This window comes from Podarcis muralis, chromosome 11, assembly GCF_964188315.1.
Source record: "Podarcis muralis chromosome 11, rPodMur119.hap1.1, whole genome shotgun sequence".
Lineage (NCBI taxonomy): Eukaryota > Metazoa > Chordata > Lepidosauria > Squamata > Lacertidae > Podarcis > Podarcis muralis.
Window position 1 is genome coordinate 12,863,601 of NC_135665.1, and position 23,078 is coordinate 12,886,678.

The 23,078-nt window shown below is 44.1% G+C and overlaps 1 protein-coding gene and 1 long non-coding RNA gene across 3 annotated transcripts in view; one reads left to right on the plus strand and one right to left on the minus strand.

Moving 5' to 3' along the window:
- Positions 1 to 13,874, plus strand: part of LOC144329192 (uncharacterized) — a 36,027-nt gene extending 22,153 nt beyond the window's left edge. Inside the window, exon 3 of the long non-coding RNA XR_013394620.1 lies at positions 10,541 to 13,874. This is a non-coding gene — a long non-coding RNA (uncharacterized LOC144329192). The remainder of the gene's footprint in view (positions 1 to 10,540) is intronic.
- On the minus strand, positions 747 to 22,480 carry NFIL3 (nuclear factor, interleukin 3 regulated). Of its 2 annotated transcripts, none has more exons than XM_028749064.2 (2): positions 22,060 to 22,480; positions 747 to 2,637 (listed from the first exon to the last, which is right to left on the minus strand). In XM_028749064.2, the coding sequence occupies exon 2, from the start codon at positions 2,436 to 2,438 to the stop codon at positions 1,050 to 1,052; it is 1,389 nt and encodes a 462-aa protein (XP_028604897.1). In that variant the 5' UTR covers positions 2,439 to 2,637; positions 22,060 to 22,480; the 3' UTR covers positions 747 to 1,049. The 2 variants fall into 2 exon arrangements, with proteins under 2 accessions (XP_028604897.1, XP_028604898.1); XM_028749065.2 differs by lacking the exon at positions 22,060 to 22,480 and adding an exon at positions 21,373 to 21,597.
- Between the last annotated feature and the right edge of the window lie 598 nt (positions 22,481 to 23,078).

A 23,078-nucleotide genomic window follows, 5' to 3' on the forward strand; every position in this document is an offset into this window, starting at 1 on the left:
TACAAGAGCATCTCTAAACCTCTTAGGTTGGAGAACATAGTTTGTTTCTTGTCGCACCCATTCTGTCAGACAGTTTTAGCACAATTCAAAGTGTTGGTGCTGACCGAGGTATATTGGCCTCGGCCCAGTATACCTGAAGGAGCGTCTCCACCCCCATCGTTCAGCCCAGACACTGAGGTCCAGCTCAGAGGACCTTCTGGCAGTTCCTTCACTGCGAGAAGTGAAGTTACAGGGATCCAGGCAGAGGGCCTTCTTCGTGGTTGCGCCACCCTGTGGAACACCTTCCCATCAGATGTCAAGGAAATAAACAACTATCTGACTCTTAGAAGAGATCTGAAGGCAGCCCTGTTTAGGGAAGTTTTTGATGTTTGAGATTTTATCGTGTTGTTAATATTCTGTTGGAAGCCACCCAGAGTGGCTGGGAAAACCCAGCCAGATGGGTGGAATATAAATAATACTTTTTTGTTGTTGCTGTTATCCAGTCCCTGTAGGAAAACGAGTATTATTCCACCGTCTCCCCATTTCTGTGTGTCAGAAATGGCATCTAATTTTCAAAGACTTTAAAAAGCAGCTTCCCAAGCAGCATAGGGGAGGATAGGCTTTGCCACGGGCAGGGTGGGAGGGAAACACTCATCTCTTATAACTAATACATACATCAAGACACCTATAACTAAGATAATGGAGATGGTTCTCAGGACTGTGGTGGGTATTTACATGTTAATGGAAATGGACCGACAACATACCAGTTCTGTGCTTGTCACCAATTGTTTATTGGAACTGGCAACTTTCACACTTTATAGTAACAGAACGACAGAAAAATAATGTTCACTATATACAGCCTTTGCACAGGCTACTTAACTATACACAAGGCATAGTGATCATGACAATCTAGTCTTTATAGTCATCTGTGCACGAAAAGACACCATCAGACATCATGTGAACATTACAGTGAAATGACATCACAAGTCCAGTGAAAATTCAGCATAATACAAAACATATCTACTGCAAATGACATCCTTTAAAACAATAAGCATTTATTCAGTAGTCATTTAGCCAGAGTCTGAAGCAGAGATGTGTTGTGTAGTTATAAGTCTTTTAAGTGAAGCAACCTCTGCGGACAGATTTGCTATGCCCTGCTTCAAATACAAGTTCTCTGTCTCAGACACTTTGTAGGAATTGTCTTTAATGTCAGCTGCTCCCGTTTTGCAGCCACTCTGATTTTTTTCAGTTAATTCCTTTTGATGGTGCCAGTGCTCTGGTTTCAGAGACCAGTCTTGAATATTAGTCACTTGGACAGAGAAAGGAGTGTGAGAAGTATGTACCAAATTTTGCACATTGTGCTTTTCGAGTTCAAAATGCCTTTTAGATGACATATCAATTGGTGACGTTAGTTTCTGGGTAGCATCATAGTCATTATCCAATGATTCCACTTTGATCTGCATGGCCTTAGCCTTAATTCTAAGCTTATGAGGCAGTGCAGAAGAGCTCACCTCTGGGACTTTAACTGTGGCATGATTGCTTTTAAGTTCAACAGGAGAGTGGATTGGGCCTTTAGGTACCTGCTGCTCATCTTCTCCATCTGATGACTTTCCAACAACACCGTCATCAGCCTCTGAAGTTCTTGGAGAATTACTAGAGGATCTGTTAACTTGCAACAGTGGAGGGGAATGTGAGTAGCCACTAAAGTTGCTCCCCATGAAATTTGGGTACATGGATGTTGTATAGGAGCCTCTTTCATCTCGCGAATCCCTTGCATAGTTTTCCAGTTCCATTGGCTCCTGCTTTATGAGCTGGAACTTATTTTCAGGATTTTTGCAATTATTTTGTATGGGGCTCACTTGAGCATGATCTACTGATGACACTTCAGACACATCGGATAAAGAGCTTTGTGGCGAGTGCTTAATGACAGATATACAACTGCTGCCCACCATTGGTGGTTCATGCTCATCAATGAAAGAGTTAATACTTGATTTGGCATTCTGATACTCCTGAAAATAAACAGCTGTTGAATTGCTGAGCTTCTGAACCTCTTGGGCATATGCTGAAGAGCTAATTAAACCAAACTTTAGCTTCAGTGAAAGTAACTCAGCTTTTAAAGTGGCATTTTCTTCTCCCAGTGCAATTAGTTTGTTCTCCAATACAAGGTCGTTTAGCCGCCGCTTTTCACGAGACCTTTTGGCAGCTTCATTATTTTTCCGCCGTTTTTCCCAATACATGGCATCTTTCTTTTCATCAGGAATGAATTCCCGCTTTCTCCGGCATGCTGAAGACTTGTTTTTTGCAATGCCTCCTTCACTGAGTAGCATTTCATCGCCAGTAGCTAGGTCATCAGATACATCTCCTAATGTAGAACTAAGTGCCATAATTTTGTCCACATTGCTACTTGTATCAGCAGGTGCCTGTTCTGTTTTAATGGACTGCATTTTTCTCAGCTGCATCAGAAGCAATTTTTAGTAGGTGTGCAAATAGTAACAGGATAAATTAATCTTCTAGGACTTCTTGAACCGTAACAACTGGATAAATACAGTAATTTTAAATCCATAAGCATTCTCCCATTTGTTCCATCATCTCAAGCATCATGTCGTCTTGGTAAAAATTGCTTCTGGGTAGGTTCAGCCTACAATCTTCGGAAAACACCTGTGGCACACAAAAGAATAATAATAATGATTAGTTTCTTGATTTTACAGTCTTTAAAATGTATGTGTGAATATTATTCAGAGTATCTTTTAGTTATTCATTCAGGAAAGAAAGCTCAAGTCATAAATCACTGAATGGCTTTACCATATTGGGCATATCTTAATAAACAGATAAACAGGTATATAGTACTTGCATACCTTAAAAGAATTAAGATAATGTTAATGGGAAATTATATAAGCTCTAACCACATTCACTTGTAGTGACTTATTATTATTAATTAATTATACATTTAATATCTTGCCTTTCTTCCTCTCCTTCCTTGGAGGTTTTTAAGCAGAGGTTGGATGGCCATCTGTCATGGATGCTTTAGCTGGGATTTCTGCATTTCAGGGGGTTGGACTAGATGACTCTTGGGTCCTTTCCAACTCTAAGATTCTATGATTCCACCTTGGTATACTTTCCCAGGCTATCTCCCAGGCATTGATCAGACCTAGACCAACTTAGCTTCAGCAAGTAGATTTTTTACTGCTGTGGAAAACACCTCATGCCATACCACAAACTGGAATGTGTAACTATGTCTCACTTGAATTTAATCTGTATTGTTTACTCTTTCCCATTTTCCATCCAAAAGAATAGCTACATACGGATAACTGATATATAGGTCAGTATAGCCTAACTATATTTTCCTTGCTTGCCTTTCATATCACCTTTGGGCCAGGGGAGTGGTGGGATGGGACAGATTTTCACTCAGAAGCAGCTATAATTAACTCATAGAAGCCAGCTCTTTGTGCAATCTATGGGCCTAACAACATGTAACATCAATGACATGGTTAGCTATCATATTGTGGGTTGCTTAAAAATTAAAAACTCACAAGGTGTGGAGCAGCAATTTTTATCTGCCGCACCACAGTGCACGGGAAGACGAGGGGAGGAAGGAATAGCTAAGACCACAGTAGCACCTCCAACCATTGAGCATATAATTAATAGGCGAGACGTAAGGAAGACAAGGGACGCAGGTGGCACTGTGGGTTAAACCACAGAGCCTAGGACTTGCCGATCAGAAGGTCGGCGGTTCGAATCCCCGCAACGGGGTGAGCTCCTGTTGCCCGGTCCCTGCTCCTGCCAACCTAGCAGTTCGAAAGCACATCAAAGTGCAAGTAGATAAATAGGTACCGCTCCGACAGGAAGGTAAACGGCATTTCCGTGCACTGCTCTGGTTCGCCAGAAGCGGCTTAGTCATGCTGGCCACATGACCTGGAAGCTGTACGCCGGCTCCCTTGGCCAATAAAGCGAGATGAGCGCCGCAACCCCAGAGTCAGTCACAACTGGACCTAATGGTCAGGGGTCCCTTTACCTTTACGGAAGACAGCATACTAATAATCACTATGAATTCCAGAAAATCCTTTCTGTTTTGCAGATTTTAGTTAGTCACTTTCCCTACTATGCTCCCCTACTGTAATTCATATGATTCTGAAATTACTTCACTTTTCACTCGAAAACTTTAAATGGATTGCTGGTGACTGATTCTGCCCCGTATGGGTCTGTAACATCAATACACATCAAAGTTCCTAACAAGTGAGCAAGTGTGCATAGCTGGGCGAGCAGGAGTCAGTTTGCTTGTCATCATTTCCATGAATACAGTCATCGTGGTCCCCTGCCAAGAGTCAGAAAGAAGGCTTTGCTTTTTATAAGTTTCAGCTGTTAATTCTGCAGTCTGCATAACAAAGGGTATGATCTTCTCCTGTGCGGGTGTTGTACCTGAGTGTGGAAGGCATGGGCATAGCCAAGGGGGGCTGGGGGGCAGCTGCCCCCCCCAATAACCAATCAAAATAAATGCAAATCTGAGGTTCTGCCCTCCCTAACAAAAGCCTGCCCCCCAACAAAATTTGTGGCTATGTCCCATGGTGGAAGGTACAACAGAGTTCAGATTTCTCCACCTTCACCATAAGCATACACAGCCATTTGCTGTGTGGTAAGAGCTGTGGGCATATGTTTTGCAGATTCATTCTCTGGTGGGGCTGGAGAAAACTCCTGTCTAATCTCTGGAGAGGCACTGCCAGTCAGAGTAGAGTCTACTCAGCTATATGCATTAATGCTCTGACTTGGTATAAAAGCAGTTTCCAGTGTTTCTAGAAAATATCCCTGTTGAGCCAGTTTCCTTCATTCAGTCAACTCCACATTACTTGGCAAAGTCCTTTTAATATGTAATGCTATCCCATTTCTGTATGGAATTGCATTCTACTCTGATGTTTTCCAGTGAACAATGAACTAATATTGGGTTTGATCCCACAGTCTCTCTCCTAGAGTGGAAGATGAGCTCTTTTCATTTGTAGAGGGAATCAAAATCTAGCAGAGGCTCTCTGCTGGAAGAAGGAGAGAGAGTTGATTCCCTCCCTGGGACCCAAGGAAAAGCTCCCAGGGTGATCTAGAGAATCCCACAATCCTCCAGGGCAGTTTTACAGGGGTCTGCATTGGGATGGATCAACAGAAATACCTCCCTGCTCCCTTTCTCCAGCATGAGTGGAACTCCAGTGATCACACTCGTTACAAAGGTATTAAATACAAAGGATGGAGGTAGAGAAGGAAAAAGGCTAAAAACTGCACAAGTAAGACTTCTGTCCTAGGTATTTTACACAAGTTCAGGGAATCTAAAATATTAAATAAGTCAGTATGCTAGATGGAGTACTATTTTCTGTTCCTTTTTATTTGTCCAAATTTATGTTCCGCTCTCCTAAATAAATGCTATTTTTGTTAGTTCTTTCTTTTGTGGTCAGTGTACAAGAGCTGCTTTGAAACTTTGGTTGCTTTGAAAGATTGTACTGGTGACAGAGGAAAGTTAAATATCAGTTTGGAAAGCCGTGTACATTTTCTAAAAGTATGCAGAGAACTATATCAAGTTTGATGCCTGCATGAAACCTAATTTACCAGGTCTCATTCACAAGCTAAAAGTATGCTTCATATTAATTTATCAAATTAATTCATATCAGAATGGGTGGTGTCAGTTATGCAGAGCAGGCTCTAGTGCACCTTTTTTACCAGATGGTGGTGGTGGTGACAAACCATTTATTTTATTTTATTTTTAAGCCTGCTTCCTTGATCTGAAAACACTGCTGTAGCAATTTACAGCTACAGTAACTTAAGAGATCTTTCTAAAGATAGACATTATAAATTATTTACATAGTACTTTTATAGCTAAGACATGCAACATCAGCAAAAAAATTCCTAGGAAGACATCTCCCAATTTGTGCACCAACATCATTTTAAAAAGGAAAAACATTAAATCTTGTTGGTATTGCAAGGATGTTATAATGGCAGTGCAACTGCTAAGTCAGAGCAAATGTTTCAAAATGAATTGTCAAAGTCTGAAGTGGCTTGAAGTCCTTTTTTAATGCATCCCTATATAAACTATGTAATAATTATTCTCATTTTCAAATTAAATTCTGAGGTAGGTTCTGCAATATATCAAAGACCACTCATGAGTTTGTGGTCAACCTTAGATTTGAAGCCTAGGTTCTCAAATCCACATCCAAAACACTATTAAAGGGGACCAGCCTTTTCTGGTATTGTAACCACATAATACTTCTATATTTGGTAACTTTAAAAGCTCCTATTTCAATGTTTCTATTCTCAGTTTCACCAGATGGAGCAACATTCGAGGCATAAATAATCTCATCTGCAATTCATACCAAAGGGAAATGAATGCAATGTATTAACTCAGGTTGGCTCACTCAATAAATGACAAGACTGTTAAGTAATTAGTGAAATAATATTCGTCTAACAACAACTTCTGACACTGTATCCAAATAGTCTAAGGATGCAACAGAATGTGAAGCAGGCCAAAGTAGTCTCCCCTCTGCCCGCAGGGTGCTTTTGCCATTGGTGCACTACAGCTCTGCACTAAACTACTGGGTCTCTTAGGCTTGCTGATCAGAAGGTCACCGGTTTGAATCCCTGTGACGGAGTAACCTCCTGTTGCTCTGTCCCAACTCCTGCCAACCTAGCAGTTCAAAAGCACACCAGTGCAAGTAGATAAATAGGTACCACTGTGGCGGAAGGTAAACAGCATTTCTATATGCTCTGGCTTATGTCACAGTGTCCCATTGTGCCAGAAGTGGTTTACGTCATGCTGGCCACATGACCCGGAAAGCTGCCTGTGGACAAATGCCAGCTACCTCGGCCTGAAAGCGAGATGAGCGCCACAACCCCATAGTCACCTTTGACTGGACTTGACTGTCCAGGGGTCCTTTACCTTTATAGCTGTACCAAATGCATTGACATGCCAATCCCTCTAATTGAAGGACCTTCCATAGTACATATTACAGGATCCAACAGCTTGGCACTACCTTAGGACTCTGGCATGCAACTGTTTGCAAGAAACAGGAGCAACTCTGCTCAGAGGTATGGGAATGGCAGACTCTTGGGTTACTTAAAGTGAAATGTTACTTAAAGTGAAATTCTCCCCAGCGCCAGCCTCCAAACCAGGTCGAGGAACAGCGGGATGGCGACGCTGCGCCTCCCCGCTGTCCCCCGAGCTTGTGGGGCTGGCCGATGTCTGCCCAGCGCGAGGGGCGCTCTGCTTCAGGGCGCCCCGCACGCTGGGCGGCAGGCTGCTATCCGCAGCCTAGGGAGCCCTGCGGGAACTCCCGTGGGCTCCCTAGGCTTGCTGATAGCTTCCTGAAGCCTGGAGAGCGAGAGGGATCGGTGCGCACCAACCCCTCTCACTCTCCAAGCTTCAGCGAAAGCCTGTATTCGCCCCATAGGACGCACACAGATTTCCCCTTCATTTTTGGAGGGGAAAAAGTGCATCCTATAGGGCAAAAAATACGGTACTCTAACTGCCATGGCATCCAGCATAATGTCCCCTTGAAGCCCCAAGGATGTGGGGGTCCAGCTAGCATGTCCGTTGAGGTTATTAGACTGAAGCAATGTGTGGAATATCTAGTAATTATAAGGGGAACTCAAGCATTATCATTATGGTGATACAGAAACCAATGGTCCACGCTGTTTTGTAGATTTAGGCTGTACACTGCATTCTTTATTTCAAAGAGAGGGGTTTTCATTTGTTCCCCTGGACCTTCATCCAAAAATAATTGAAAGAAAGGTGAGGTGCGATTTCCTTCCTCAATGAGAAAAGTATTCTTGAGGCTAACACGGTTTAAATTTCTGATAACAAAACTAATATTTACACTAGCCACAGAGCTTAAGTGGTTTTGTTTCTCACACAATGCCTTTTAAAAGGGTCCCTATTCTATATGACATGCTAATGGTAAATCCACCAAACACAGGCAAAGCTACAATAGCCTTATCAATAGATCCCTTGAACAGTTTGTTAACCAGCATTTATCCAAATGGAAAAGACAAAGCCTTATTTGTTAGTCACTCTATGTGTGTGAGTCAGAATTTCATCTGACAATAGGATCAAAATGCATTTAATAAAAACAAGCTAATTTTACTTTGGCTATTTCTTATAATTTCTCTGGAAAGTATTAGTATGTACGGTCATGACTCCTACTGTATTTCAAATTCAGCCCTTTCCCCCTATGATTAATCTTGCAACTATTTTATCACTCCCTCCCTCAAAAAAAAGGGGGGAGGGAGTCTAAAACCAACTTTGAATGCTGCCTTACATTAGTCACTCTTGAAATTTCAGGTGCTTTTATAAACACTTTGAAAGTTGTTTGTAGCATGTTGTGTGCCAATGAAACAATCAATACACAGCACTGTCTGCTTCATTATACAATTGTAACCACAGATTTATACTACTAATGCCTATTTTTTTATATATATATGGCAATGGCCTGATTGTGACTGGATAAGTATTTGAGTAGGGACCTGGTTCGATCTCAGGAGGGAGATGCCAAAGAGCTGTAAAAGGATTGGCCTTTGGGAACCAACTATGCTCTCTTTTGCAACAATATAGTTGCAGCTTATCAACATCCCAGCTTTGAATATGTCGAAACCTCTCTTGTCCTCCCTGCTTCCACCACAAGCACAATTAGACTGTAATCCTATACTCACGTATCTTAAAATAAGCCTCATTGAACCCAGTGGGGCTTACCTCTGAGTATAGGATTGCTATTATGTATTATTTTCACTTGAATCGGTTGTGGGAAGGATCAGATTGTTATTATTATATAACACTTGGAGTAAAAGAAAATAGAAGTGACTTCCCAAGACCAACGCTGATAAATACCCAAGCAGTAAGAAAGTTTCTAATGGATTCTATTGACGGAGCTGACCTTGCAGTCTTTACTAATTCCTGCACAACACACAAAATTTTCACTTCTAAGGGGCAAAACACAGAGATCTGGTTCTAAGCATGTGAACAGTTTCAATTAACATCAAAGGAGCTAACAAAGTTGTTTTAGTTGGCTATTCTTCAGTTCCAAGCTCCACACTTTATAGGACAGAAGTCACACCATTTTAGAGACTCTTTATATTACAGTTAGGGACGCAGGTGGCGCTGTGGGTAAAAGCCTCAGCGCCTAGGGCTTCCCGATCGAAAGGTAGGCGGTTCGAATCCCTGCAGCGGGGTGCGCTCCCGTCGTTCGGTCCCAGCGCCTGCCAACCTAGCAGCTCGAAAGCACCCCCGGGTGCAAGTAGATAAATAGGGACCGCTTACAAGCGGGAAGGTAAACGGCGTTTCCGTGTGCGGCTCTGGCTCGCCAGATGCAGCTTTGTCACGCTGGCCACGTGACCCGGAAGTGTCTCCGGACAGCGCTGGCCCCTGGCCTCTTGAGTGAGATGGGCGCACAACCCTAGAGTCTGGCAAGACTGGCCCTTACGGGCAGGGGTACCTTTACCTTTTATATTACAGTTGGTAGAGCATGGAGACTCTTAATCTGAGGGCTGTAGGTTTGAGCGCCACACTGGGCAAAAAGATTCCTGTATGGCAGGAGGTTGGATTTTGTGAACCTCGTGGTCCCTTCCAACTCTTCGATTCTATTCTATCCCTTTAAACTGAGCTGACGACTTAGCTGCACTACTATTGGGAAACATTTTTTATTGCTCTTCAGCCTTCTAACATCAGGTGTTAACATTTTCTCAAGAATAAGTGCCTTGTGAAGTGCTGTTTATATTTCAAGTCAGAGTTACAACCATTATCATGACAGTACCTCAGGACCCATTTTGAATCAACAAAATTAAATTTCCATTGTTCCTGTGTTCAAGACAATTACAGTCGTCCCTTGGAAGTCAAACAGCTTAGCTCCCGAACGTTTTGGCTCCCAAACATTGCAAACCCGGAAGCCACTGTTCCGGTTTGCAAACTATAATTGGAAACTGAATGTCCGATGGGGCTGCCGCGGCTTCCAATTGGCTGCAGGAGCTTCCTGCAGCCAATCGGAAGCCGCGCCTTGGTTTTCGAAAGTTTTGAAGTCAAAAGGATTCCATTCGGCTTCCAAGGTACGACTGTATTATCTCAGCTGGCTGAACTGAGAGTGTTATCACCTATTTTGACTATTCACACTGAACAGAAATTCAGGTTTGCAGAACATCTCAGCCTCAGTTGCCCATCTGTTAAATAGAACTAAAGTTGCCATTACAGGGCTATTAGGATGATGGACTCAATAAGACAGCTTAATAAGTAGACTTAAAAGCTTTTTCATTCTTACAGAGTCCATCATTCTAATAACCCTGTGATGAGCTATTCTTAAAACAAAAAAAGGCTATTAAGGCAGCCCTGTTCAGGGAAGTTTTTAATGTGTGACGTTTTAGTGTATTTTTGGTCTCTGTGGAAGCCGCCCAGAGTGGCTGGGGAAACCCAGCCAGATGAGCGGGGTACAAATAATAAATTATATTATTATTATTATTATTATTATTATTATTATTATTATTATTACTATTACTACTACTACTATGCAAGTGATAACATTATCATTAATATGATTTCTACACTTTTCAGAAAAAGGAGAAACACCGCCATTCCTATTTTTCAGATAAACTGGGAGAAAAAGCATGAGTACACTGCTTTAGAAGTGAGATCACAAGCCCAGCAAAGAAATGTGGATAAGAGAATTATCATGCCTAATATGGAGGTGGGGACAAAAGCTGGAGGAGAGACACAACCAAGCTATTAACAAGATAAACTCTATGTAACCAAAAGACTACTTGCTAGGGAAGCCTGGTGCAACAGGTCTGTAACTTTAAGTTAAATTCTACAGAATTTAGACTTTGAAGTGGCCACATTGGAAAAGCAATGTTTTATGTTACAACGCAGAGTTTCATTTTGTTATTGGAAGGCACACAAATGCAGCCATCATTTTATGATTGAGGGCTAAGCCACATTTCCATTTGCCCGTGCTTTCTAGGCAGATTGATGTTTGTATAAATTCAGCAGTAAACAGCGGGTTTTCCCAGAGAAAGAGGCAGGAGAAAATAAAAACCACTTGGAGCCATCCCTAGTAAGCATGGGACAAATGGAAGTTTGGATGAGCCCGAGTCCCTGATTTTATAAGGTCCTTCGCTGCTGAGGTTACACCACTCACACGTCAAAAGGTGTCAGAAGTGTTCAGAGGTTATAGGGTCAGCATATAATTAAATTGTAGGTCAGTAACACACATATGCAAGAGTTTACTTCTCCATACAAGCTATGAAAATAAAATAAAGAGGAAAACCTTAGAAGAAAATGTCATCTACTTAATATGTGTTAGAAAATCACATTTACAAAGGAATTCTTAAGCATATGAGCTACATGCAGTGCTGCAATATTTCTGTTTCTCCCAGAGGAAAAACTGGAAAGTGATGTAATTGTCACCATGAATGAGTAGTACAGTTATTGTTTGTTCTGATAATTACAAATTAATTAATAACAAATATACTTTCCAAAGATAAATCACACAAATTATCACCATTTTCAGATCAGGATTGTCTTAAAAGGCAGTTTTCACATCACTTACATTATATTGTTTCAAAGAATGCAATGGAACAACTGTTGTGTAATTTTCTCTCTCCCCCCCCCCCTCTCTCTCTCACACACACACACACACAGAGAGAGAGAATTGAATTTTTCTCATTTTATTTCCCTATGGTTATTTGGCATTTTTTTCACTCATAAAATAGTTGGGCTCTTTCTAATGAAAGTTCCTCTTTGTTGTTTTTTCTCCTTGAGAGCAGGTGAAAGGATAATGGAATTTTAGAGCTGATCCTCAAATAAAGTTTCTATTCTATTTAAAACAAATGGCTCACTTCTGGCTTAGCTCTGTATATTTCCATCTGCTCAAAAGGCTATCCTTAGCCCAATGCCTCAGCTACTGATCTCATAGTTCCAGTTGATTTCTATGGTGTTTGTGTGGAAGCAGCACCTGGTGGATTAATTAGTGTACTCTCAAATGACCACATTGAGGTCACCGATGCCACTGATTTAATACAAATTTAATAAATAATAAAAGAACGGTAATACTTGCAAATCTAAGGACCTGTCTTTTTGCTTTAACACATTTACATCCCTTCTAAATAGCACTACTGTGTACCATATGTTTAATTTAAGTAGGCCAAGAAACTCTATTGACTTCAACAAGTCATACAAAGCTACATCAAGAATTGCAGCTCCCAGAATTTCATTTGGGTAACTTAAAATGCAAATATATGCTGGGCAATTCCACAGCTTTCCGGTTAATCCATTGGGCTAATCCATAGAAAGTTAAAATGGTGGTTCAGATTGATTCATTGTTGACTGCAGGTGAAATCTACCTGATAAGGAGTTAAGACAGCAGCAATCAGACTTACTGATCACAAATTCTACTGTCCAAAGGCCAACTCTATAGCTTGTTGTGAGATGGGACCACTTGATTGTCATGTAACTAAAAATCTCACATAACACCGCTCTTTACAAATTCACAGACTTATTTTGTGCTAATAGTCACTCATTTCCATCAATGGATATAACTGGCGCTGTACAGTGGTACCTCGGGTTACATACACTTCAGGTTACATACACTTCAGGTTACAGACTCCGCTAACCAAGAAATATTACTTCGGGTTAAGAACTTTGCTTCAGGATGAGAACAGAAATTGTGCTCTGGCAGCACGGCGGCAGCAGGAGGCCCCATTAGCTAAAGTGGTGCTTCAGGTTAAGAACAGTTTCAGGTTAAGAACAGACCTCCAGAACGAATTAAGTTCTTAACCCGAGGTACCACTGTATGAGTATCAAACCTGCAACCTTGGTGTTATCCACACCATAGCTTTCGGCTACCAGTGTTGATTAAAGTAGCAAGTTTTTCGCTTGATAAATTTGTGACGTTCAGACTAAAAGTATTAATGGTTTAAAATCATTTGAAGCTTCACCTGAAGACCCAAAGGGTTTCTCTCACACAAAAGGCTGTGCACCTGATAGCAAGGTCATCAAGAAGAATCTGTAAGCTGATGAGTCAGATCTGTTGCTTAATGTTTTTTTATGCAACAGCCCTCAACAAAACATTTCATTGTTCAGGTTATTGCATCACTGTGATGTTATAATAACCGTAGATTAGGAAAAAAATAATTGCAACAAGGCAGCCATCTGGGGAAAAAGAACGTCATTACATAAATGAAGTTTGCACAACCTTTAGCAAAGGGAGCCCAGTTTAAAATAAGTGAAAGATAAAAGTGCAGCAGTGATTGATTTCCTGCAGACATTACGCATGCATAGCTAGCACTGTTTTCCTTCACAGGGGAAGATAAACTGCAAGAATCCTGAGTAAGCTCACATTGTTTATGGGAGGCTGTGAGATTTTTAACAGCTCTCCAACCGTTGCCTTAAAACACACACACACATAACCAAGATCTTAAAACATACTAATTCTAGAAAACTGGACAGTATGAAGACTAGTTAGCAATCCCTGAAATAATAGATGGAAATTAAAAATAGAAAGAAACCTGCTAATACATTGGTGTAATACATGCTGGCACGCTGTGGATATTAATATATCATTAATCTAGACCCTCTTTTCCTTCACTTTCCCTGACATTCCATGTATTTTGGAGTTGGGGGCCTACAAGAATGCATAAAATTGCACATGGTGGGGAAGTAACACCAGTCTCAAGCTCCAGGGTGGTTCTGAAGCCAAAGAACCTGCCCATGTCACCTTGGGCAACTTTGGACCCAAGTTACTTTGAATTTAGAGGCAAGCTGAATGTCTCTGAAGCTTAGCCTTGTGCTTGGTCCAAAGCAAATGCAGAGCCTTAGTAACTGGTAGCATAAAGGATCAGTATCATTCCTGAGAGCCAGCATAGGCCAATTGATTTCAGGCCCATATTTCCCCCCCATCTGAATCATGCTCCGAGGGTTGCCTTGGGCAAATCATTATTTCTCAGCCTCAGTTTCAGACACGATCAAAATTTGATGTTTGTGGCAATAAAATGAGGTGAAACCTTACATAACGAGAACTCTGCATGATTTGAATAAATTTCCTCGCAATACTATTTAAATCTTGGAGCCAAAGTCTATAAACCCTATTCAGGATTACATACACACAGGCAAAGTGCCGGCCAGTTGTTGTTTTAGTACATACGGAAAGGGCACCAATTAAAGTTCTGGATAATATTGATCAATAAACCTGTGTGTGCTGCTGGGCTCAGAATAAAGATTTCCAGGGATGCCTAGAGCATCTCATATGCCTGAAGAAAGTTCCTTAGTTAATCTGTAGCTAATCTCTGAGGCTTCTGTATAAAAAGTCAAGGGTGTATTTAACAAACAATCCTGAAGCTTGTTTGTGATCCATTTTGTCCTGAATAAATAATTACAGGAGGAAAATTAAAGTTAAAATGTGACTGAAATTGTTTCAATAACATTGACACAATTACAGCTACAGTGAATGAGAATACTCAGCAAATCCTCAAAACGTATGTGGTGCACACCACATATTATTAAATCAAGGACATAAATTATGACATGGCTTGAGGAAAATTCAATAGTCAAGTAAATCAGTAGTTATCAGAATATATAGCATCGGAGCTAGTATTAAGCAAATTTCATCTGCTTTAAGACTTTATCTGCCATTTCCTTGAATTGTTTTCTTATTTGCTGTTTACCAGCCTGATACAGTATAAGGAAGTGTGGTATACAAGTGTGTCAAATAAATAGATTAGCAAGGGCACAAGTTGTTTTAATTCATTTAATTTGTTTTTTGTAAGTCACTTGGGAGTTTCATTTGGGGGTAGGGAGGGACTAACAAATATAACAAACAAATAAATCCACTGAGTATTTGAATGTTCTCAGCATATGTATCACTCAAAAAAATAATAATTAAAAATCAGTCTACTCTGATTTCATAACAGTCATACCTCGCGTTGCATTCCGCTCTTGTTACGGACTTTCAGCTTACGAACGCGGCAAACCCGGAAGTCTTTACTTCCGGGTTCGCCGCATGCGCAAAAGCGATCTCTGCGCACACGCAGAAGCGATCTCCATGCTTCGTGCAGAAGCACTCAATCACGCTGCGCACATGCACAGAAGAGGCGCTCTAGTTGCGGACTTTTTGGGGTGCAAATGGCACCCCAGAACGGATTAAGTCCACAACTAGAGGTACCACTGTATTTCCAGCAACTGATGGAAACAATTAAAACCTGCAACTTGAAAACAATTGAAATCTAAGAATTTTTGACCTAAGTAAATTTTGATTTGTCCTTCTGCTGCATTCATACACTATGGCATGCTGGCAAATTTTAGGGTGTATGAACAATACAATTCATGTTTACTCAGAAATAAATGCTATTGAGTTCAATGGGGTTTACCGCCTTGCAGGACATCTTCGGGAGAAGAAAAGGCTAAGGAGTAAAAACCCAAACAAATCTGGAGTGGAGTTCCTAAGACAGTTGGAGAATGTCTTGTACGCCTCCTTCCAGCAACTCCTGCAGCCAAGCTGATGCCAAATATATTGCTCTGCTTTCCTTTGGACCACAACGGCGAGGCCAAGAAGGTCTTCTCATCCGGGCAGCCCAGGATCTCTATACACACTGCCCAGACTTGCATGGGAGGCAGTAGTTACAAGTTATCAGTCTCTGCAGCCACAGCATGCACTGTGATTCTCCATAGGTCTGACCTCACCTTCTGCCCTGGAGGCACATTCCATTGTTTCTCAAGACAGATGTATGCCAACAACAACAGCTAGGTAAAATGACTACAGGATTGCAGCTTGCTTATTCCACTGACCTAGCACTCTGGAGCCATTTAATCAATTATATGATGCACTAAGTATTGTGTTATTTAATCTTACCACAACACTGCATGCGTAAATGTAAATATGTTGGGTGAGGACGTTTTAGAAGCCTATTGCCCATCATGGTTCTTTGCCTACACATGTATTATCTTTCAAGAGATGGACATGAGGCAACCCACATTTTTTCTTTAAAAAAATGCTTTGTCTACTAAGGAAGTTTGGTAATAAGGAAACACAGTTATATGGCTCTGCGTTTATGTTCATTGCGTGCTCCGAACTCACCTGCGTACACGTTTATGAATGTCTGGTCAAAGGGAATCTAGCCAGGCCTACAGTGAATTTGCCATTGGGTTATTTTGCTACCTTGTGATGAATTTCCAAGGGGAAAATCTATCAATCTTTTGTTTTAATCTATGGTTCCAATATCTATAAACTAACTGAATTTTTAAAAATATATATTCTCAAAAGTTACCCTTAGCCAGCTGGGTTGTGACCATTAGGAAAAGATATGAAATCATAGCAATGTAAGGGACTAAAATTTAAGGCCCCTGAAGAGTAGGTAATTCTGGGTGGTGAGGTGCAGCATCTTCCTCTAAGCATGCAAATAGCTTTAGAGTACAGTGGTACCTCGGGTTATATACACTTCAGGTTACATACGCTTCAGGTTACACACTCCGCTAACCCAGAAATAGTGCTTCAGGTTAAGAACTTTGCTTCAGGATAAGAACAGAAATTGGGCTCCTGCGGCGCGGTGGCAGCGGGAGGCCCCATTAGCTAAAGTGGTGCTTCAGGTTAAGAACAGTTTCAGGTTAAGAACGGACCTCCAGAACGAATTAAGTACTTAACCCAAGTTACCACTGTACATCTATACTATGAGTAATCCTTGCTACAATGGGTACAAAAGCTGAGTGTCGGGGGGGGGGGGATGTTGAGGCAGGAATGAGCAATGAACAAAAGCGTTAACAGTGGCAAGGCAGGAAGTGAGTGGCATCACCAAGATCCTCCGTTATCTCACGGACCATTGTGGAAGCTTCTGTAGGGATGAGATGGTTGTGTGTATCTATTCCATGGCAATGAAGAGCTGGGAGAAAAGTCGTGATGCACCTTCTCCAGACTAATGGTGACTCCAGCCAAATTGATCGTGGTACACAGAATTATTATCCTTGGCCTTGAGACCACCGTCCAAGCATGCTGTTGCTTCAATCCTTAGGTTTTCCAACTCTTTGATTAGTATGCCTGTATGTTACACGTGTTTCTCAACTACTGAAATGTCCCACTGACAGATTACATCAAGCTCTCTATGTGCAGAAATACGGGTACCCATTTTAAAAATAACATGAAAATGTGGCCATAGTCATGCAACATAGTCATCTTTTCTCTCTCGTCGCTCTAAAAGGTTGGAAAAATTAGCCCTAAAGGTTTAGCCAAAAATACATGCTTTTAAATAGCAACACATTAACATTTGTTTCAATGTCATTATTTGGGTGCCTGACTCAGAACTACAGCCTTCAGATTGGCACCAATACAATGAAGTCAGCACTGAAGCTGCCTACTCAGTTTCAGCAAGCTTTGGATCAGCCCAGAGACATAATGGCAAAGCATTTGAAGTCAAGACTTCCTAAACTTCTTTGCAAGGTTGTCAGCACTGCCAGATTTCTGTGCAATGAGGGGGGTGGGTGTTAAACTGCCAGGAATTCTTACAACAAAAACAGGGCGCATCGGACGATAGAAGGGGGAAATAACCCAAACATTTCTAATCCTTATAATGGGTGAAAATACAGACTTGAAATGATAGGTAAAGTAAATATATATATAAGTGCAATGCTGCTGGAGTTTTTCTTAACTATATACACTTGTGTGGTAATAGCTACAAAGGTTAATAACACCTGTGACACAACACCTGAGGTCACCTGTCACGACTTGGCTGTGTAACATTTACCACTGGAATTATTCTCTGATCATAAGATGCTCCTCATACTAAGTTAAACCATCTATACTGGCTGGAAACGTCTCTCCAGATTATCAGACAAGCGGCTCTCCACAGATGCCCTGCCACTGTATTACAGCCCTTCCTTCCACCAGTAGAATACAGTTGTTTTAAAATCATGGAAATGCTTTGACTTGGGCAACATAGATAACTAGACTAACTGCTGCCATACTTAGTCCCCAGTTCTTTAGGACCTAACCCCCAGGATTTGCCTGGTCCTCGGCACACCAAGGCTGTGTATACGCTAAACATTAAAGTTGAAGCACATTGCTTCTCTCAAAGGATTCTGGGCACTGTAGTTCACCCCTTACCAGGTTACAATTTCTGGCAACTCTTAACAAACTACAGTGTAGGGCTGGGCAATGTATCAATGCATCGTCCAAAATCTGTTTGGAGTCCACATTGTGGTAACAGCTTCATAATATTTGGCATGGTGATATCTTCTGAATAGCAGTGTGTGTGTGTGTGTGTGTGTTATGTAAAAAATTGCAATGTGAGAAAAAGCATGAAGCCAGTCATTGCTTCTCTCATTTCTGCCACCCCTGTTGCTTTGTGCTACAAAATAACAGTTGCAACACAATGTTAAAGGTAAGTAGCAGTTGTCCAGACATTACCCCATTCACCACTACATGGTTCCATCCTTTTTTGAGACATCATGATATATCACTACATCCAATAAACAGCTGGTGATAAATCACGATGTTGAAAACTGGACATTGCTCAGCCATACTACAGTGTCCAACATGCTTTGAGAGAAAGAGTGTGTTTTAAAGGTGAAGTATGCAGACAACCTTCATGACCTGGGAGTAAGCTCTACGCAACTCAAGTACGCATGCATAGGGCAGGAATTACCTCTGAGTAAAAATGCACTAAAGTGTGCCGGCAAAGCTTGTTTTCCTGGTAGCAGTTAGCAATAATTACTTTATAGCTACTGTAAAAAAACAAAACCCAGCAGCACTCTTGAATATGCAGGGAAATTACCAAACTAATAACACCATTGGCAACAGTAGTTAAATCCTATTCTTTCTGGAAATGCCACCTGCAGTATCCCCTCCTCACTTTTTTTGGGGGGGGGGGTAAGATAATTGGGGGGGGGGTAAGAATCTGCCAATGGATATGAGCCTCATCACACATCCCTATTGTTTTAACAAGTAATTATTCCACCTCCAGTAAGCACCCCTTACAGGAATTAATGCTGCCCCCATAACAATGACCTGGATAAGAAGTCTGAATTGTGGAAAATCTCCGAGGAAAGGCTTGGGCCAAGGAAAGGGGAAGGGGGGCTGGGTTTTTTGTGTGTTTTTACTTAGAAGCCTCTGTGCTATAGGGGAGCTAAACAGGCATCCTTTATACACACAATGGGGTGTTTGGGACTTTTCCACAGAGTTTACATGAAAGGTAATGAGCGCGCGCGCAAACGCCCATACGCTTTTGCGCAAGAGCAAAAAATTCTGGAGAGAAAACTCCTCGCCAGCCAATTGCGCCCAAGGAGGGGCGGCATTCCGGGCTGCCCAAGGAGGCGCAAAAGCGGACGGGGTCGCCGTCAAACACGCGCGCGCCCAACCTTCGCTCTGTTTCGGGAGGAAACGTGAGAGCTGCCAGCTCCGTTGCCAAGTCTGGAGGGGCGGAGAGAAAGCGGGGCCCGGGAGGGTGGAGAAGCCAGAGCGAGGAGCTCTTGGGCCCGCCCCCCGTCGTTGCAACAGCGAGTACACACACTACGTGACTGGAGCCGCATCCCTCCCCGGGGCCAGCTTGTTCTGCTCGCGCTCCCTGTCCGTGCAAAACGACCGCTCTCCTGCCTTATTTACTCCTCTCGCCGACTCCGCTCCAGCCCGCCTGTCTCCTCCTCTTGTGTGCCCTCTCTCCCCGCAGCTCTGCCTCGCCTTCTCTCCACCCCCACCCCCCCTTCGCAGAACAAAGGAATGCAAAGCGCGGCGGCAGCGCCATCCAGGCCCCTTCCAACGACGCGCTCCGGCCCCAGTCATAACAACCAACGCCTAAGGCGGCTCGGGCGGCAGGCAGCACAAGCTCCCTCCTTGCCCGACGCCCCCGGCCTCGGAGAAGCGCCGGGCTCTCCCGAGTCCAGAAGTAGTTCTTCCCCTCCCGGCTCTGCACCTCATAGCTGTCCTCTGAACGCAACAAACGCACCCGAATTACGCGCCGGTTACTTCTAAGGGGTCGCAGTGGGACCCTTGTTAATCTGGGCAAGAGCTCTGACTCGAATGCAGAAAGACCTCAGTCTCTCTCATTAAAAGAGCCACTAGCAGAAAATCAACAATTGTCGAACCCGATTTTGCGCTCCTCGCCACCCCCGCGCAAACCTTGGATTTCTGAACCTCCTTATATTTTTAGAGTGATTCAGCATCAGGATTTCTCTCCCCCTCCCCCCTTTTTTTGAAAAAAAATCAAGACCCCACCCCCACCCCGGCGCCGACGGGTTTAATAGTTGCAGAAGGACACGATTGCGAGAGTGGCATAGATTTCGATCGCACGCTGGGATTCTGGCCATCTGAAATGTGCTACTGACCTAAATCGGGCTGGGCATTGTTGTTGGGTGTGTGTTTTGCAACGTTCCGCCGACCGTCACATATGTTGAAATAAAGACTCCGCACCCCGCGCGCACCCTCCCCCCCTCCGCCTTTCGCCCCCCGCGCCAGCCCGACTTTGTCGTTCTTGGTTGCAAATTGCAGGGGCTACGACGAGATCAGAGGCACCTCTCACTTTTCCCCGAAATGCGTAACAAGCTTGTGTATATATAAGCTTATGTATGTATGTATGTATGTATATATCTCTATGGAGGAGGGTGAATCATGCACGAAAGCCAACACCTACCAAGCCACTTGATGTGTGAGCGAAACGCCTTCCTAAAAATACCAGCCTTATCAAAACGTCTCCCAAGGCGTGGAGTTGAAAACGCCAGCAAATGTCCTTGAACGTCTATTTGCACAGCTCTGGAGAGAAGACCAGAAATAGCCCACGGAGCCACAATTGCTCAAATGTGATAGGGCTAAATATAGACGTGCACAATTTTCGTTTTAAGGGACGTGGCACACATTCAACAAGCCGAGCTGCCTTTCTCCAACTTACGCAGCAGCGATCTACTTTCCGACAGGGGAGGGAGATGCAAGAGGGATGACTTTGGAAATCGTGGTTTTATTTTAAGGCCGAGATTGCTCTAGTTTCTTTGTGGCGAGGTTTATCAAATCGCGTAATTAGCTGCCTAACCTGGCCGCCAGCGAACGCCGTGGTTGCATAATGCAACATTTCCAGGAACGATCAGGAAACGCAGTGCCTGAAAACCAGCTGCCAAGAGGGAGCAAAAGGCACGGGCCAATATAAACCGAATTCTCTCCCCCCCCCCCCCTTCACATACACATAACATACATCTGAACAGCCCCGAATGAGGCGATTGTTACGTGTCTTCCTTTCTCTAGCAGCTTAAAAGAACGAATAAACAAGGAATATCACGCGCAGCACCAGTTCATCATAGGGCTTTTTTTTTATTCTAAAAAAGCAGACCTTCCCTAAGATATCCAGAAATAGATGAGATGTGTAAATGGGGACCGTATTCCCTAACGCTGCACCAAAATTACCAAAGCATTGCACGCTCACCTCCTCTCTGAAGCGCTCGCCAATAACTCGCCGCGGACCGATTATGCAATGCGCGAGAGATGAAATAACAAGCCCCGCCAGCCCCTCGGGCGCTTCAGATGCTCCCCAGGGGGAAACGGGCGCGTTTCAAAGAACTCTTCTTCCAAGGCGCATGCCACTATGATCAAGGCATTTTCCTAATCCTTTGCTGCCCGTCAACGATTCCTTCAGCCAACCCTCCCATCCATGCCCTCGCTTACCATCCATCTCCCCACCCCACCCCCACCAATCCCTGCTCACACAAGAAGGAATGGTGGCAAGATCTCTGAGCTTCAAGATCTCTGAGCTTTCCTCCAGCTCCCCAATCCCGATTTCCCTCCACCCCGGAGGAGGCATCTTATTATGTAAGAGCAGCGCCGAGCTCTGAGCCAGCCGAGCCGGGGAAGCTGCTCCGAGGGGGGCTGCAATCAAAGCGGCCGCCTTCAGGCGGCGAGTCCCGGCGCTTGACGTGCCAGAGGGCGAGAAAAGTTACTGGGCGCATGGAGAGGGTCGAATTTCTCCGACGAACCCGTGTCTAGAGAAGGGTAAACGCACACCAGGACAGAGTGAGTCTCGTCGGGAAAGGACCGAGGGAAGGTGGGCGGGGTAGGGGGGGGGGAGAAGGATCCCCTTCAGACGAGCAATTTCCCCGACGGAAGCTTCCTGTACCTGGGCAAGCTGCTCGGGCCGAGAGGGGCCGAGCGCGCGCCTCGCTCGCCGGAGATCCCGTCGGCATCTGCTTCCCGTCGGAGCCGGTCGCTTTGGAGAGGGGCCGAGAGGCGAGCAGGTCCTCGACTACAACCAGGCAGCGAGAGCAGGGGCCAGGCAGGCAGGCAGGCACAGAGAGAGAGAGAGACCCTCGCAGCAGCAGCAGGAGCAGGAGCAGCCCGAAGAGGTCCTTCCCGTCGCGCGCCAGAAGGAGAATGTGCGCTCGGGAGAGAGTGGAGAAGCCGGGCGCAGCCGAGGAACGCGCCTTCTGCCGACGACGCAGCCGACGCCGCTGGAGAGAGATCTGTGTTAGTAGGTCAATACTGTACGCTCCTCACAACGCACACTCCTCATGCCAGCTTGGGCGGTGAGTGGCGGCTGCCGGGCCCCAATCGGAGCTCTCCGCTTTCCCGGGAACGGCCAATGGATGCGCCCGGAGTGGGGGGGGGGGGAAGGGACAAGGGCAGGGCCAGACTCGAAGTGAACCCCCTTCCCTGCTCCGCCCTTTCTTCCTCTCGCGCTCTCCTCGGACGCTTCCCCTCCCTCGATGTGTTTGTGTGTGCGTTACAGTGGATGTGCGCGCTGCTGGGTATTGCATAACTAGGCGAAACTGGGGGTGGGGGTGGGGAGGGGTGAGAGAGAGGAGGAGGAGGAGGGAGAAAGGAGGAAAGCTGCTGGCATTTACGTAATGGCCCAATGGAGAGCCGGAGAGAAGGTGGAGACACGGCCTCCTGCTTGTCGCTGGGCTCCCAGGCTGGCGCTGCAACGCGCTGGGCAGGGTTGTGGGTCGCATTGCAGGACGCCGGTGGGTCGGAGCCACCCACCCCGATTGCAACATAAAAGGAAAGCCCCGGCAGCTGCTGCGCTCCTTGAACGTCCGCGCGAGGGAGTCGCTGAACTCGCTGCCAACGCGCGCGCGTAGAAATATGTGATCGCCAAGTATTTCCGTCTATTTCAGAAAATCGCCAAGTGTTTCAGCC

Bases quoted from the DNA above. Each gene is read 5' to 3' on its own strand.
- NFIL3 (XM_028749064.2), bottom strand. From the start codon at position 2,438: ATGCAGCTGAGAAAAATGCAGTCCATTAAAACAGAACAGGCACCTGCT.